Source organism: Pseudorca crassidens, chromosome 15 (genome assembly GCF_039906515.1).
Source record: "Pseudorca crassidens isolate mPseCra1 chromosome 15, mPseCra1.hap1, whole genome shotgun sequence".
In the NCBI taxonomy this organism is placed as follows: domain Eukaryota; kingdom Metazoa; phylum Chordata; class Mammalia; order Artiodactyla; family Delphinidae; genus Pseudorca; species Pseudorca crassidens.
Window position 1 is genome coordinate 55220220 of NC_090310.1, and position 18621 is coordinate 55238840.

The 18621-nt window shown below is 38.6% G+C and overlaps 1 protein-coding gene across 7 annotated transcripts in view; it reads right to left on the reverse strand.

Moving 5' to 3' along the window:
* Positions 1–5302: 5302 nt before the first annotated feature.
* Positions 5303–18621, reverse strand: part of MCM8 (minichromosome maintenance 8 homologous recombination repair factor) — a 41426-nt gene continuing 28107 nt past the window's right edge. For 4 of the 7 annotated variants that reach the window (XM_067707512.1, XM_067707514.1, XM_067707511.1 and 1 more), the window contains 6 exons: positions 15058–15253; positions 13084–13303; positions 12589–12798; positions 11673–11749; positions 6901–7090; positions 5303–5604 (listed from right to left, as the gene is read on the reverse strand). In XM_067707512.1, coding sequence (XP_067563613.1) covers positions 5512–5604; positions 6901–7090; positions 11673–11749; positions 12589–12798; positions 13084–13303; positions 15058–15253 — 986 coding nt within the window. In that variant the 3' untranslated portion in view covers positions 5303–5511. Of the gene's footprint in view, positions 5605–6900; positions 7091–11672; positions 11770–12588; positions 12799–13083; positions 13304–15057; positions 15254–18621 lie in introns of those variants that run through there. The other 3 variants (XR_010935147.1, XM_067707515.1, XR_010935146.1) reach the window with 3 other exon arrangements.

The following is an 18621-nucleotide window of genomic DNA, read 5'->3' on the forward strand; positions in this document are numbered from 1 at the left end:
ACCATGAACTGAGAGAAGTAAACCAGTCTCTTACTACTTGACTTCTGCATTTCCTGGTCTCTCTTATAGTTTCTGCTTCCTAACGCTATTTGCAACATATCCATAATTATTATATAATTTTATGAACTGCTCTGCCTAGAATTATAGAAAATATTCTTTGTTTAATAAAGCTTTGCCTTGACTTCAGTCTCCTTTTATATTAAGATGACACCCTTGCTTTCTGTTTGTATTTTCCTGGTACACCTTTTTCCATACTTTTATTTTCAACTTTCTAGTTGACTTTAAGTGCATCTTGCATACAAGAGTTTGTGATCCCATCTGAAAGACTTTTGTTTCAATAGGCGAGTTTAGCCCATTTGCGTTTATTGATTTGACATATTTAGGTTTAGGTTTACTTCTGTCATGAATATGTTAGGCTCTTTTCTTACTTCTAAAACTTTCCACGATATGTTTTCTTGTTTTGCTTTGTATGTTTCTGTTCTAAAATTTGTACCTGGGATTTATTTTAATCAGGAATGGTAAGCTAACAGACATGAGGCAACTGCCTTTGAAAGAATTTATTACTTACACTTCCCAAGAGAAGTGGGCAATACCACACCACAAAGGGCCACAGGGGTTAGCATCAAGGCTGGTCAGAAGGCGAGAGCAAGGGGGAAGCCTAAGTGTTTATTGCTGTGGTTGTGGGAACTGGTGAGGTGAGGATGTCCCCTATTGGGCAAGAAGTGAAACATAGATACTGGCATTTGTTGTTGGAAGGTTTGTAATCAGAGAAAGCTGGATCCCAGCAGAGATGTAAACAACTTTGGACATTAGTTTGGCCTTGCGATAAATGGATGCCAAGTAGACAACAGAGGATCTAAGAAACACAGAAGAGTTTCTTCTGATAATTTAGGTTTATAATTTCATCTAATAGTTTTAACATCTGACCTTTTAAACAGTATCTGTTATTTTCCTCTTTGAACAATGTATGTTAACATAGTATATTTATACTACATAAGTATATATTATATAAATATATAGTAGATGTGTATACTATTTATGTAGTATATTTCCTCTTCCTTCTCTCTCTCGTCTATCACCTTACTTTGTTTGATGTTATCTGTGCTGACTTTTGTGAAATGTACTTTTTATACTATTAATAGATTTATCATCTTTAAATACCTTTTAACCCTCTATCCCACAAAGACATCATATTTACACTACTATCTACCTTTTCCTTCCTTCCTTTTTTAAAATCAGGACTTAATATTTACATTCTGTTCTATGGCAATAATCACATTTATTGGTCCTACAGTTAAACGTTCAGTGTACATTGCCTTTTTTTTTTTTTTTGGTTTTAATTTTCCAGTCATCTAGTTTGCTGTAAGTTGTGTTTTGGTTTCCCCATGTCCCTGGTACAGAAGTGACATCCATGGGACATGAAGGCAACATGTGCCTTGTGAGGCAGTAGGGTGGTAGCAGCTTCCTCTTAAGGCCAATTTCAGAAATTGCTCCTTGAAGCTTATCCTCTTAACTCACCAGCCTTCCAACAATCCTGTGAGCTAACGAAAATTCTTTCAAAAATCTCCTTTTTCTGCTTAATCAAGTGAGTCAGTTTCTACTGTTTGCAACCAAGAGTCTGCAAACCACAGTTCATGGGCCAAATTGGACCCGCTATCTGTCATTATTCAATGGATTAAAAAAATTAAAGATTATCATTCTAGACACATGAAAATTTTATGAGATTAAAATGTCAGTGTCTATTAATAAAGTTTTATTGGCACACAGCCACACTCATTTGTTTATGTAGTGTAACAATGGCAGAGCTGAATAGCTGTGACAGAGGTCATATGACCCAGAAAGCCTAAAGTTTTTCCTATCTGGCCCCTTACAGAAAAAGTTTGTTGACTCCTGGTTTGCAACTAAGAAACCTGATCTAAACATCTGGGTATAAAATTATTTTTTAAAAGTTTTTGTGGGCTTCCCTGGTGGCGCAGTGGTTAAGAATCCGCCTGCCAATGCAGGGGACACGGGTTCGAGCCCTGGTCCGGGAAGATCCCACATGCCACGGAGCAACTAAGCCCGCGCACCACAACTACTGAGCCTGCGCTCTAGAGCCCGTAAGCCACAACTACTGAGCCCACGTGCTGCAACTACTGAAGCCCGTGTGCCTAGAGCCTGTGCTCCACAAGAGAAGCCACTGCAATGAAGCCCGTGCACCGCAATGAAGAGTAGCCACCTCTCACCGCAACCAGAGAAAGCCTGCGTGCAGCAACAAAGACCCAATGCAGCCAGAATTTAAAAAAAAAAGAAAAAAAATTTTTTTTGTGGGCATTGCTCTACATGTTTCAATGATGAGTGTTGTTTTGGAGAAATCTGAGGACAGCCAGATTTTTTTTTCTCCTTCAAAGTGGCATCTGTATAACTTCTCATTTAACCTCTCCTTAGAAGGTGCTGCCGCCAATCTGTATGCCATATTCACACTATTGCAACGGTGGGGTTTTACATTTTTCTCCAAGAGGTTTGCAAAGTACACTCTGAGAAACACCTCGTTGCTTCCTTTGGAAATCTTCAGCCATAGCATCATCTCTGCCTCCTCCCTCATGCAAGGCTGCTTGGGTCATCCTGACAGCTCTTGAGAGTCCTTCCTAGTGTTGGGGTTTGGGTCTCAAGTTGTTTCCTAGTTCACAGAAGATGAACTATGTAAATATAAATATATATATATAAATATATATATATATATTTTTTTTTTTTTTTTTGCGGCACGCGGGCCTCTCACTGTTGTGGCCTCTCCCGTTGCAGAGCACAGGCTCTGGACGCGCAGGCTCAGCGGCCATGGCTCAGGGGCCCAGCCGCTCCGCGGCCATGTGGGATCTTCCTGGACCGGGGCACGAACCCGTGTCCCCTGCATCGGCAGGCGGACTCTCAACCACTGCACCACCAGGGAAGCCCTGGACTATATATTTTTGTTCTTCAGTTTCCTCATTGCTTTTGAGCAACTTCCCAGAGAGAAACAGAGGAGAATGCCTCCTTGTAACTAGAAACTCCTTTCTCATTTATTCTCTTATTCTTTTTCTATATTCTTAAATCAAGTTGCTTAACCACTCTGATTAAGTTCTGTATCACTCTGTGTCCTTATTTATAAGTGGTATAATCACCCACTTCATGTGTGTTTACCTCATAGGGGTATGTGGTCAAAATCTGTTTTACATGCTAGGGCAGTAGTGGTGAATAAAGCAAAGTCCTTGTCCTTATGAAGCTGAACAACAGATGATGGCTTGGGCCAGAATAGTGGAACTGGAAGTAAAAAAAAGTAATCAGATTTCAGGCATTTTGAAGATAGTGCTGAGAGGATTTGTTGATGGATTGATTAGGGGATAAGAGAGAGAGTTAAGATAACTCCAACATTTTTGGCATAAGAAACCAGCAGCATAGAGTTTTTAAACACTATAAAATTTCAGAACACCATGGAAAAGGGAAGGTACAAATAGCCTGTCAGAGAAAGTAAAGGTCACATACCAAGAATCAAAATCAGAATGGCTTTGGATTTCCAAACAGAAAAACTGAAAACTAAAAGCAACAGAGTAATATCTAAAATTCTGAGTGAAAATGATTTCCAAACTAAAATTCTATGCCCAAACTATCAATCCATGACTAAGGATAGAATGTGCCTTATAAAATCTTCCTCAGGAAGCTACTAGAAAATGGATTCCACCAAAATAAAGGAGTAAAACAAGAAAGAGAAAGACATAGGAGCCAGGAAATGGGAGAGAAAATGAGACATCTCATGATGACAGATGTGTAGTTCAGAATGGAAAAGGCTGGAGAACTCCAAAAGAGATGTCTCCAAGAAGTTAAAATAGACTATTTGATTTGTCTGTGTATTCTGCGAGGAGATTCAGATTTACAGTGGAGCCTTGGGGTCAAAGCTAAGTGGTTGAGAAACAAATTATTAATTCTAAGGAAAACAAAATTTGTACAAGAAAGGAGATGAATATATTCAACAGTCATAATAAGATTAACGCCAAATACAGATTTAACTAAAAATTATGATACATAACTAAATTGGAGAGAAATGGGGAAGTCTGTATGTATGTATTTATGTATGTATGTAGAAGGATTTAAGAGAACCACGTTCTTATCTTCTAAGGTAAAAAGTCAATATAATTTTTGAAACTGAAAACTCAAGAATGAGCATTACTATAAATAGATAACAAGAATTTACTGTATAGCACAGGGAACTATATTCGTATCTTATAATATACTATAATGTAAAAGAATAGAAAAAAAAGAATATAATAATAAAAAAGAATATATACATATATATGTATAACCGAATCACTTTGCTGTACACCTGAAATTAACACAACATTGTAAAACAGCTATACTTCAATTAAAAAAAAAAAGAATTAGCATTACTAGCGTGTCCTTTAGAAAAATGGAGGTAAATGCAAGAACAGTTGAGACTGAACAGAAAAATAGGGAATGTGGAAGAGTGGAACAGATGCTGCTAGGTTTTAATATTAGTCTTGCACAACAGACATCCCTGGCAGTCCAGTGGTCAGTGGTTAAGACTCCACGCTTCCACTGCAGGGGGCATGAGTTTGATCCCTGGTAGGGTAACTAAGATCCTGCAAGATGCACAGCATGGCCAAAAAAAACCAACTAAAAAAAAATATAAATAAATAAATAAAATATACTTTGAAAAAACTATTAGTCTCGCACAGCTATTTATTTAAAATTTTTTTCAGTAGGTAAGATGTTAAGCTTAGTATGTCAATATAAGGATGGAAACTAGACTTTTGGTAAGCTTGCAGTAGTATATACAGAAGTCTAATTGTAATATTATATACATGAGACTTATATAATGTTATAAACCAAAGTCAAAAAAAAGTCAATATAAAAATTTCCAAACTATGGGCTTCCCTGGTGGCGCAGTGGTTGAGAGTCCACCTGTCGATGCAGAGGACACGAGTTTGTGCCCCGGTCCGGGAAGATCCCATATGCCGCGGAGCGGCTGGGCCCGTAAACCACGGCTGCTGAACCTGTGCGTCCGGAGCCTGTGCTCCGCAACGGGAGAGGCCACAACAGTGAGAGGCCCGCGTACTGCAGGAAAAAAAAAATTTCCAAATTTTTTGGGAATTGAAAGTTGGTTTCAATTTATTTCTAAAAGATATTCAATTTTGTGTGTCAGAACTATTTAAACATTTAAATGTAACTTTGTAAATGCTTACCCAGATACACATGTGATATGCAAGACTATGAAATATTTATAAGAATGAAAGACAGGTCAAAAATAAAACTATAATTTCTAATTACATCATTTAGATAAAATATAAACAATTTATTTTTAGCCTTTTGGAGAAGTAAAAAATTAACACATGACTTTATCACTTCTTAAATTAGTTCAACACTCTTTTCCTATTGCATTACTTTTGGGATGTTATTTTTCAGATAACTTTTTTTTTTTTTTTTTTTTTTGGGTGCATATTCTTCATAATAAACCCAGGAGGGCCTGGCTTGGTAGCTCTTTTACATAGTTTGAAGCTGGTAAACCTTTGGGCCTTTTTTCAAGAGGTAACCTTGGTCATTTAGTGATCCAATAAAACTTTCAAAATCAGCTACCTGGAAGAAAATATCAAAAGAGTTATTAGCTCATTAAGTAATATACAAAAATATGATTTTTAAAATGAATCTCTCAAACAGTAATATACAATTGTCAAGTTTCTTATGCAAATAAAATTATTTGTACTTCTTACAGAAAAAACTGCCTACATATAAATCTTGGATTCTATAATGCCTAGCTAGTCAAAAATAACTCCAGTGGGGCTTCCCTGGTGGCGCAGTGGTTAAGAATCTGCCTGCTAATGCAGGGGACACGGGTTTGAGCCCTGATCTGGGAGGATCCCACATGTTGCGGAGCAACTAGGCCCGTGAGCCACAACTACTGAGCCTGCGCGTCTGGAGCCTGTGCTCCGCAACAATAGAGGCCGCGATAGTGAGAGGCCCGCGCACCGCGATGAAGAGTGGCCCTGGCTTGCCACAACTAGAGAAAGCCCTCGCACAGAAACGAAGACCCAACACAGCAAAAATAAATTAATTAATTAATAAACTCCTACCCCCAACATCTTCTTTTTTTTTTTTTTTTTGCGGTACGCGGGCCTCTCACTGTTGTGGCCTCTCCTGTTGCGGAGCACAGGCTCCAGACGCGCAGGCTCAGCGGCCATGGCTCATGGGCCCAGCCGCTCCGCGGCATGTGGGATCTTCCCGGACCGGGGCAGGAATCCGTGTCCCCTGCATCAGCAGGCGGACCCTCAACCACTGCGCCACCAGGGAAGCCCCCCAACATCTTCTTAAAAAAAAAAAAAAGGATTACAGGCTGTACATTTAAAAATAAATAACTCCAGTTTGCAGAGAATCTTTTATATTTGTTTTAGCTTAGCTTCAAAACAAAAATCAGACTAACTTTTGCAATTGAGTGAGCAATTTTCTGTATAAACTGTTTTATGTGTTTAAAGTGCTATTACACCTATTTTCACTAAAACTTTTAAGTAGGTAGAGCAGGTGGAATCATGTCTATTTAACAAATGAGAAAACTGAGGTTCAACGATTTATAAGGATGACTTGCCCACAAGGGTTGTCAGGAAAACATGGAAACTGAGTCTTGCTATGATGTTTTCCCCTATCAAGATGTTGAAAACTCTTTAGTAGGTATGAATTTTAGATAAAAACTGTTTTTCTGAAGCTCTGAGCAGCTAATTTTATATCTTAAAGAAAACAAGCCTGTATTTTTAAGTACTCCAAAGACACCTATTCTGTTCTTTTAATCCAAATCTTTTAATATTTAAATATTCTACTATATTAATAAAGGCCTCCTGAAATTATTATAAAAAGATTTACTAATTATTTGGTTTATCATACCTGAATGTTTAGCTCTTTGGCAATCTGCCGAAGTTGATGAAATTGAAATAAATTATTGTAAGTTCTTTCAGCAATGTTGTTGAGAGCGGAAATAAATCTTTTTGCTGTTGACCTGTTGCTCATTCCAGAACCATGCTGGGATCGTTCAAAATCTAGGTTCCCAAATTCATCAGAGTAAGTTCCTAACATGCTTATGGGAAGGAAGAAAAAACAAAGTTACCCAGCGTGGCACAGCTAAAGAAATTTTTGTCCCAGGCCTCCAGGTTATAAGAAGAAAAATATGGGGCTTCCCTGGTGGCGCAGTGATTGAGAGTTCGCCTGCCGATGCGAGGGACACGGGTTCGTGCCCTGGTCCGGGAAGATCCCACATGCCGCAGAGCGGCTGGGCCCGTGAGCCATGGCCGCTGAGCCTGCGCGTCCAGAGCCTGTGCCCCGCAATGGGAGAGGCCACAACAGTGAGAGGCCCGCGTACCGCAAAAACAAAAAAAAACAAAAAAAAAAAATTGTGGAAGTAGCCCTGAGGCTCACATAACAAAGATTTAAACATGTTTATTTATTGAGTGGCCACTGTGTAATTCACTATGTATTAACAGTTTGGGGATAAAAATATTTTGGACAGTTACCACTTTTAAGAAACTCCCTATATTTGCAAAGAGAAATGCATAAAAATACAAAGTTGATAGGCTACAATATAAATACCTGGAACATTCTTTTTTTTTTTTTTTTTTTTTTGCGGTACGCGGGCCTTTCACTGCTGTGGCTTTTCCAGTTGCGGAGCACTCCGGACGCGCAGGCTCAGCGGCCATGGCTCACAGGCCCAGCCGCTCTGCGGCATGTGGGATACTCCCGGACTGGGGCACGAACCCATGTCCCCTGCATCGGCAGGAGGACTCTCGACCACTGCGCCACCAGGGAAGTCCTGGAACATGCTTTTTGATTCATGAAAAAAGAAATTCTAAATATACTAAATTTAGGCTTCACTTGGTAAAGATGTGTTCCAGCTCCTAGTGGAGCACCTGGCAAATAAAAGGTGTTGAGGGCTTCCCTGGTGGCGCAGTGGTTGAGAGTCTGCCTGCCGATGCAGGGGACATGGGTTCGTGCCCCGGTCTGGGAGGATCCCACATGCCGCAGAGCGGCTGGGCCCGTGAGCCATGCCTGCTCCGCAGCGGGAGAGGCCACAACAGTGAGAGGCCCACGTACCATAAAAAAATAAATAAAAGGTGTTGAAAAATACTCTGGATAATGAACTAGAAAGGTTCTGCTGAGTTGCAGTAATGATAGATATTAAAGGATATGCCTATTACTCCAGCTCTCTGCTGCTTTCCTCCTATTTTCACAGTATCATTAAGGAAAGAAATATGTACTTGACAGTAAATTTTAGTCAGAAGTCTGATAGTACTGGTTAGACATACAATTAGCCAGCCCTGTTGCTGATTCCCTGCCTGAATTCTCTGCCTATAAATGAGACATATGTAGTCTCACAGCCAGGCTCATAGGCAAAGATGTTATTTAATCAGGAATTAATTAATCAAATATACATTGGTCACTTCCGAGGCAGTAGGCTTATCGTGGTGAACAAAATAGGTGCAATCCCTGCCTTTAAGGAGCTCACAGGAATGAGTTTAAAGGGTTACTAAAAACACAGCTTCATTTTGTTCCCTGAATAGACAGGAGCTCACATGAAAGAGAATGAACTGTACAAATAGGAATATGAGTCATCCAAGATTGTAATAATTGATAAAACAATTTGATGAATGTGTGTTTCCCCTAGATATATAGTATAATCTTATTTATGATTAACTACTTTACCATATAATTTACCATATACTTATTTCTCATAAAACAGTTATCACAAATGCTTTAGGCTACTATGTTAATTATAATAGCTAATATTTACCTTAATTATATTTATTTACCATGTGCTATCCTACTTAGTCCTTCCAGCAACCCTAAGACTTAGGGACTATTCTTATTCCCATTTTATAGATGAAGAAACAAAGCCTTGGAAGGTTAAGTGACTTGCCAAAGTTACACAGCTAATGAGTGGCATATCTGTGATTTGAAGAAAAGTATGTAAAATATGAGTTACTTTCCTTAAATAGAAAAAACTCTCACAATGATCTCTTAACCTTTGAAGGTGGCTCTGTTCTCTTCTGCTTCCTAGTTTATTTCCAATTCTAAGAGAAAGCTTATGTGAACTGTTGCCCATAAATATGTGGTTTTTATAGCTATGTGCTCTGATAATTGTGATGTATTGTCACAGTTTAGATTTTTATTATTTAGGCTTCTGCTTCCCAGTTAAAATGTAATTTTACAGGTTCCAAACCACGTTAAGGGCAAACATTCAAAAGCTGAGGAGACAGAAACTGAAATGGGGACTTCCCTGGTGGTCTAGGGGTTAAGACTCTATGCTTCCACTGCAGGTGGCACATGTTCCATCCCTGGTCAGGGAACTAAGATCCCACATGCCACACAGTGCAGCCAAAAAACAAAACAAAAACAAAAGAAACTCTCAAATGGAAGATTTAATGAATGAAAAATGATTACTAAGATCAACCTTACCATTAATGCAGTACATTTACTGAGGGCCTACTGTGTGCTAGGCATCAGTCTGGGCCCTGGGAGTACATGGTAAATGCGACAGATAAGGTCCCTTCTCTCAGAGTTTAGACTGAGAACAGAAAGCATGTTAAGTATCACAAAGCAGGTAATTCACGATCTAGTCTCAACGTGTTTAACTGGGTCTTGATCTCTACCATGGAAATAATGCCAGGTAACTCCAATCATTTGGAATCAAACTAGCCTCTTTTTTCCCTGAAAATTTTTATAAAAGTTAATAAACACTCAAGCAATTCAGGGAAACAAACTGGAAATCTCATGTGGGTGCTATTTACACTTAATAATGAGAACTCTTTTTTCAGGAGCCCTGAAGAAAACTGACAGCCTGATGCTAATTCAGTTTTACCAGCAAGGCAACTTTGAGAAGTAGAAACAAATACAAGTTCCACAAGGAAAAGCCCATGTAAATACTGTCTGACATGAGTATTCAGACATGCATAACTATTCATAAATGAGCACTGTAGTATTTTTATTGAAAAGGCAATTAGAACATAATATACCTTGCTTAAGTATAATGCTCAGATATGAGAACTAATCCATGTTGTCCACAGACCTGTGGATTTACTGTAGAGAAACACCAGATTGGCTGCTTGAGGCAAAGTTTGGGGTCTGAGGCCTTGGGAGAGTGACAAAGGGTAAAGCCTCAAAAACCAAATGCTACAGGTGAAGGAGAGTGGCTGGGGTAGTCTGACCCTTGATTTGCTTGACTGCCAACAGTCTATGAAGTAGAAGCACATGACACTCTTCAGTAGAGCCAGGCACCAGAAAACCCAAAGAAAGGGCGAGAGAGCATTAAAAAGAAAAGAAAACCAGGAGCGGCAATCTTGGCTCCACTTCCAAAGGTGAAGCACTTAAGGGTACAATGCACAGAAAGAGAAAGATACACATACTCAAGATTGTGAGCAAAGAGGCAGCTTCTTGTCATTAAATGAGAAGTCCCTGTTGTTGGTGCTTGTTTTCAATTAGGAAAAAATTTTAGAATCCAAGATTTCTAGAATTTTGGTTGTGTTCAGTGACTTACTTTCCTAGTGAAAAAAAGGATCTCTATTAGGACTCTCAGTTTCTTATTGGTCTCGTCTCCCAGGAAGTTAGACCTACGAGAAGTCAGGCAGGCAGCTGGTTTTTGTGGCCATTCCTTTACTTCATATGCTGGTACACTGAGCCCTGGCAGCATGTTGTATGAGAAAGTCTAGTAATTCCTATCTGTTTGCTTATAAATGATCAACTGGAGGGTCTCCAGCACAATGAAGCCAGCCTGGTAAAATTTTCACCTACAAGACCCCTCGAACCCTAGTAGTGAGTCACGTAAAAGAGAAAATTGATGGTTCAAGTGCTGTGTGATGCTAAACCAGTAAGATATTAAGATATAGAGGGTAATATGTTAGGAATTGGTCGAAAGCATTGGTAGTCATTAATTGTTAATAATTTTATTCATTATGAGGCAGTTAGTTACTCTGGGGCCAGCAATAAAAAATTATAAGCTGTCAATTCTTCTTTTTTTTTTTTTTAGCCACACCACGCAACGTGTGGGATCTTAGTTCCCTGACCAGGGATGGAACCTGCGCCCCCTGCACTAGCAGCTCTCTTAACCACTGGACTACCAGGGAAGTCTCCAGAGAGGAGATCTTTAAAGTTGTCATCACAAGAAAATAAATTGTAACTGTGCAGTGATGAATGTTACCTAGACTTACTGTGGTGATCATTTTGATATACGTATATCACATATATATATATAATATCATTATGTTGTACACCTGAAACTAATAATGGTATATGTCAATTATATCTCAATTGAAAAAAAAAGGTACAGAACAGAGTAAGTTATATGCTATTTACAAGAAAGTAATGGGTGTCCTGGTAAAGAGGAAGGGTGGATGGTAAACAGGATGGAGGCAAGCCTTCTCAAAGTATGTTTTTGAATTGATTTTAGAACTATGTGAATGTATTACCTATTCAAAAAAACCTTTTTTTTTAATGTAAAGATTATTTACACAGGAATATTTTAAACCAGTAAAGTACAATTTGTTCCAAGGAAAATAAGTGATCAAATGGGCTAAATAAAAATAATATTGCTTGTCCCAGTTAAATATATAATTTGAGATGGAAAGATGACTGGTATTTCACTTAAAACAGCATTTAAAATGTAATCTTACCTATATTTCATAATTTCAACTATGTCCTCAGCATCTTCTTTGGTTGCTTCCTCTCTCAATTCCAACCTTGCTCGTGCCTTTTAAAGAAAACAACCATCTTCAGATAACAAAAGATAAATATATTTAACACTGATTGAGCAGGTATAATATGTCTAAGTTTATTTCATTTATTCATTTTACACAAAACTTTTTTGGGAAGAGGGGCTGTAGTATGAAAAGTCACAATTTTAAAAAATTATCTGAAAACTTGAGTATGAAAATTATCACTCATTTTAAAATCTATTGTTATCTACTAAAATAGATTTTAGTAGATAAAAATTTTTTGAACATCTTTCTGAATGCTCATTCTAGAAGATTTGATTATGAAATAGACTTGCCTTGTACTTTCAGGAAATCATGCCTAACTAATTTGTTAAAACAACAAAGATGAGTTACTCAGATTCTAGGAGCAAAAAAGCTCAAACTCTGATCCAGTTAATTTTAACTGCCAGAGTTCTCTTAGCATTCCATAATTGTGAATAGATGTTACTGCCGTTAGAAAAACAGGCACTTACAGACCTGTTGTATATAAAATCAAATACTCCTAAGATATTTGACACATTCCATGTTCCCATATGCTCACTTTTGAATTCCCAAATCCTTAGTTAACCTAAGCAATCTTCAAACTTCAAGAGTCTCCTAAGTGTCATTAAAGGAAAAAAAACCCATTGCATAAGTAACTGGTCCTGCTTCGAAAAAAGTGGTTAAACTTTGATTGTTAAGTATATGACAACCCTTTTAAAAAAAATGTATCTACCCATTTCTAATGTCTCTCAGTAGGAAGAAAAGCAAATCATTACACAGAAAATTGAGAGAAATCTTATTACCCTCTACTTCCTTTTTAAGCCAAAAGAATGTGAACTTAAAATCAACGAACCTCTGTTAGACGAATCAAAGATTCCAGCTGCCTAGTAGTGATTGGTGAGCTATTTAACCGCTGGCTCTGTTTCCGGAGCTCAAGGTAAAAATCCTGAAGAATTTGAGTAGCTTCTGTGGATAGCCTTGGAGAGACATACTGCCGAGCATAACCAATGTACTTTCTCAATAGCTGGTGGGGAATTGGATCTATTGTTTCTCCAGGAACCACCTAAAGCATGATAAAAAGGCCCAAGATTACAAGGATAAGTAGCAAATAAAATCTTTCTGCTAAAATAACTTGTTTAGATAAATAGACCAAATAAGCCAAACACTGTAGTTCTAGCTCTCAGTCTAGTTGACTCAGATTATTTCAACTGAACTTTATATAAACTCTAGTATTATAATATAAAAGGTATTTGCTATGAAAGTTTACATACTACTGCTCTACAACAAGCAACACACTGAACTCTGACATTCAAACAAAACTGAACTGAATGATTAAGAAGAAGCATACCTTTAGTCTTTCTGATAGTGGTTTATCAGAAACCACTTCAAGTATAGAAGTATTTGAATCTTGACTATTCATACGAGCTACTGTGGCACTGCTAACAGCTCTCTGCTTTCCAGCCCTTATTGCAATCACATGTTCAGAGAGTAAATGATCATGATCCTCATTTGGGGTGTCTAACAGGATAAAGACTAAATCAAATCTGGATAGTAGGGCACTCCCCATTCTAAAGGTGTGAAAGAAAGAAGAAACAGTGATCGGAATTAAAACAAACAGAAAACCTAGAAAACTGTTTACTCACTTGCTTACTAATCAAGTTCCAGGTAGAACTTAAAAAAAAGAAAATGAAGCTTTAGGTTAAAGAAACAAGCAATAGCTTCTGGATTCAATATACCCACCAACTCCAGAGACACACCAGGTCACATGTGCACAGCCTTATATGTACCTATATCGGTATGTTGAGGACGCAGTCTTTTCTCACACCAGCAAAACCACTAAATTCTTCTCTATGTTCTATATCACTCCCTATGATTTAGGATCATTGAACTTGTAAGCTAGAATGCTACATGATACATCGAAGGTTATCTGGATGAGTAGTTCTTAATCTTTTATATTTCCTGTCTCACCAAAACATTGAGTCTCTCAAAGTACCTAAGCCCATTTAGAAGCAAAAATACCACTTTTTCTTAAAGGGGCATTTATATGTCTATTAATCATTATAGTAAAAGTGCTGTGTTTTACTTAGTCATTTCTAAATTTACCAACCAGATAACTCCTTTATTTGAGACCAACAAACTGAAATCCAGAGAGGTTAAAGAATTGGACCAACATCCTAGTGGTACCACTAAAAACCAGAATCCAAGTTCCCTGGATCCTTGTTCAATAACATCTTTCTGATCTTTCCAATTACAGGACTTGGTCATTTTATTAAGAAACACTAACAGACGGCTTTTTTGGTGGTAGTACAGAAATACCCAGGATCTAAAAGTACAATTGTGTTTTTTACTATGTACCATTCCTACAATAAAAGTATTTATTATTAAATATTAGAAAATTAGCTTTTTGTTTCCCACTAGAATTTAAAGTTCCAATTTTTTACATGAGGCATCTTTTTGTCTTTTTCTCACTTATGCATCACTTGAGGCTATTTTCCCCTCCCCATACATTTTGTCCAACCTGTACAGAACAAATTAGAAGAGAAAGCATACACACACCCAGATATAAACATTGGTTTTGGAAAAAAGTGGGATCCACATATACAGATAAGTGTGTAATGTGCTCCTGTCACTTAACCATAAAGCACAGACATGTTCCCCTATCACAGTACATACAAAGCTACCTTCATTCTCCTAATTGCTACTTTCCACAGTACAGTCTTATTATCTAGTTCAAGCACTTCCCTACCGATGGGGGCACTTCACGTTATTTCCAATCTTTGGCGTGATAAATAATGCCGTAAGACCCACCCTGCCAACATATCTTTGTGCACTCTTGTGTCTATTTCTGTGAGTATAATTCCCAAAAGAATTGGCTGGAACAAACAGAATACATTTAAAATAGTGATAAACATGTCAAGCTGTCCTTCAAAATGCTAAACTATGTATGTGAGAACCCATTTCGCCACCCCATTGCCAATAATGATTAATATTTAAAATATCTGCCAATCTGGTAGATGTCAATAGCACTTCATTGTTTTATTCTTTTATTTTATTTTGGGCTTGCCATGTGGCATGCAGGATCTTAGTTCCCTGATAAGGGATCGAACCCGTGCCCTCTGCATTGGGAGCGTGGAGTCTTAACCATTGGACTGCCAGGGAGGTCCCAGCACTTCACTGTTTTAATGTGCAGTGTTCTAATACATTTTTGTCCATTTATTGGAAACTTGCAACTTCTGTGAACTTTCCATTTATGTCCTCAGTTATCTTCTTCATATCTATAGGCATTCAATATACTAAAGTATAAATATTTGAAGAGGCTTACTTTAAATTCTCAGAAACTGTTTTAGCTTTATTGTAGTGTCCTCCTACTGGATTGGCAGCAGCAATAATGGAAGTTCTTGCAGGAAGGCTGCAAACTACGCCAGCCTTAGCGAGACTAATACATTGCTGTTCCATGGCTTCTAACAAGGCTTGATGTTGATTCCCCATCTTATCAAATTCATCTATTCCACAGATACCTACAACCACAGTAAAATAATTCAGACAAAAAATATTCCTTTCGTCAAGTTTCAAACCTGACAAGATAGAAATTATTCCACAATAAAGAATATTTCCATTAGTTTCCAACAGTTAAGATTATAAAATGTCATACAGTACAAACTTTGTGCTTGTTTTACAGCAAATAAAATATTTATCTTATTTAACTGTTATATAATATTTAGTCATTTAGCATTTTCCTTGGGCAAGGCACTATGTGGTGAGGGTTACAAAAATGAAGATATGAGAGTGACCCTCAAAAAGCTCAAAGGCTTAAATTTGAACAGATAATATATATATACACATTTAAGATAGTATATTTTAACAACTATAATATATATGCATAATCATATGAATTTTCTGGGGGTGGGGTGGAGTTAAAAGAGGAAGGAGAATCTGGAAAGGTTTCAAGAAAAAGGTGCTATTTGAGCTGGGTCCTTTGGGAACAGTGGACAGCATGATTTGGGAAGGAACACAAAGCCTCTAAAGTCAGAATCTGTCTAGAGTGCAGTTCTCAGCAATGCCAGGTGTTGACTGTACAACTGTAGAGTTAACTGTACACTTAACCTCTTTAAACACCATATGAAGACCCACCACTGAACAGGGAGGAGCAGCGGTAAGGAGTATCAGTTTTTAGATTCCACCTATAAGTGATCATACGATAAGTCTCCTTCTCTGTCTGACTTATGTCACTTAGTATGATCGTACCTAGGTCCATCCTAGATAAAACTTTTTTTTTTTTTTGCGGTACGCGGGCCTCTCACTGTTGTGGTCCCTCCCGTTGCGGAGCACAGGCTCCGGAAGCACAGGCTCAGCGGCCATGGCTCACGGGCCCAGCCGCTCCGCGGCACGTGGAATCCTCCCGGACCGGGGCACGAACCCGTGTCCCCCGCATCAGCAGGCGGACTCTCAACCACTGCGCCACCAGGGAAGCCCGATAAAACATTTTATGTGCCAGGTATATTACGTCTAAACCACAGGTTTCTGGAAGCCCTCTAACATTACCTTGTAATATTTTTCCTCCGCTTCTCCCCATACCATGAGCAATTTGGTGGTCATGTCCTGAGGGCTTTGCTATGGTTAAATGTCTCTATATCTACTTTATGATCAGTAGGTCCAGGACTCTCTGGAATTGATGGTATTATTGGAAATTCTCAAGATTACTAGTACAGTTCCTCAGAGGTGTGGACAGGGTAGGAACAAAGTCAGGCTACCTCTTTGCCACTTTTCAAAGTTTAACGCAGGAGCTGGCAAACTTTTCCTATAAACGGGCAGATGAAATTTTTTATGTTTTGTGGGCCACATATAGTCTGTCACGTATTCTTGGGTTTTTGTTTGTCCTTTACAATCCTTTAAAATAGCTTGTGGACTACACTAAAATAGGCTGAAGGGTGGGTTGACTTGTGGACTAAACTTTGCCAACCCCTGGTTTTAAAGCATATAGTTTAAGTTGTGAAAATTTTACTCTTTTTCTTGTTTGGCTACAATTGGTATATCTTGTTGCTTTTTTTTCAAACAACTTTTTGGTCATTTCATTAGATATTGAAGAAGGGAAATATTACAAAACAGCTCTATTTCTCGTTTTTTTTCCCCTGAAAGTCTTCAGTAAAGATTTTAGTAGGATCCTATTTTTTAGTAGGATTCTATTTGTTTCTAGAATCTGGTCTCGGCTAATATTCTTTTGTATTTTAACAGTGATATTTTTACCATCATAGTGCTTGGCTCATCTACATAGATTTGAAAGAGAAGCCCATTGGCTTTTTTTTTTTTTACTTTATTTTATTATTTTTGGCTGTGTTGGGTCTTCATTGCTGCACGCGGGCTCTTCTCTGGTTGCAGCAAGCGGGGGCTACTCTTCGTTGCAGTTCACAGGCTTCTCATTGCAGTGGCTTCTCTTGTTGCAGAGCACGGGCTCTAGGAGCGCAGGCTTCAGTAGTTGTGGCTCGCAGGCTCTAGAGCGCAGGCTCAGTAGTTGTGGTGCATGGGCTTAGTTGCTCCGCGGCATGTGGGATCTTCCTGGACCAGGGCTCGAAGCCGTGTCCCCTGCACTGGCCGGCGGATTCTTAACCACTGTGCCACCAGGGAAGCCCCGGCCATGGACTTTTAACGCTGTGCATCTTAAATCACATTAGCTATCTGCACAGCTAAACCCTGTATCACCTTCAACTTCTATTTAATGGAAAGTCTGACAGCTTAATAATGAGTAACCTCTTCCTATTTATTATTTTCTTCACCTGGTAACCTAGCAAAAATACTGTCACTTCTAATGAGCTATATAATAACCAGATATATGTTTGTTGAATTTATGCATTCATCAAATATTTACTGAATGCTTTTTATATATCAATACTATGTTCTAGGCATGCGGGATATAGCACTGCGAAGACAATATTCTCTGTCCTTGTGAAGGTTACATTCTATTCAGTGTTGGGAGGAAGACAATTAAAAAAGTAGACCATATGGTATATTAGAAGGTAAGAAATGCTCTGGAAAGAAAGGTAGAGTAGGGTAGGAGAACAGGGTCTGCTGGTGGTGGTGGTGGGGGTGGTTACAGTGTAAAATGTGGTGTTAAAGGAAGGCCTCGCTGGGGTCAGGACTTTTGAACAAAAATTTGAAGGAGGAAAGGAAATAAGCCTTGCAGACTATCTGGGGTAAGAAGGTTCCAAAGTACAAAGGCTGCGATGCAGGAATGTGATGTGCCTGGAGTGCTGATGGTATTCAAGGTATAGCAAGGAGGCCAGTGTAGCTGGGGAAGAGGAAATAAGAGGAAAGTAGCAGGTAATGAGGCAAAAGAGGTGATTAAAGGGTGCCTGGGCCACTATCAAACTTGGGCTTTCACTGTGTGAGATGGGAAGGCACTGGAGGGTTTTGAATAGAAGAATAATGTGATCTAAGTTTTAATGGGATTGCTCTGCCTTATTAAAAACAATAGGAAGGGCAAAGGTGGTCACAGGTATGCCAACTAGGAGATCACAGTAATAATCCACGTGAGAGATGATGGCGTCTTGGATTGGGGTAGCAGCAGTGGAGAGGTGGTTGGATACTGGTTATATCTGGAAGGTAGAGCCAACAAGATTTGCTGACAGACTGGATGTGAGGTATGAGAAAAAGTCAAGAATGTCTTCACGTTTTCTGATATGAGCAAATAAAAGGATGGAAGTGTCATTTACTAAGATGGGAAACACTGTAAGAAGAATAGGTTGAAGGGGAAGATCAAGATTTTGGTTTTGGACACGCTAAGTTTGAGAAAGCTGTAGAGATACTGCATAGGCAAGGGGAAATATGTGCCTGGAGTTCAAGGGGGAGGAAACATAAATTTGGAAAATTTCAGGATATAAGTAGGTAAAGA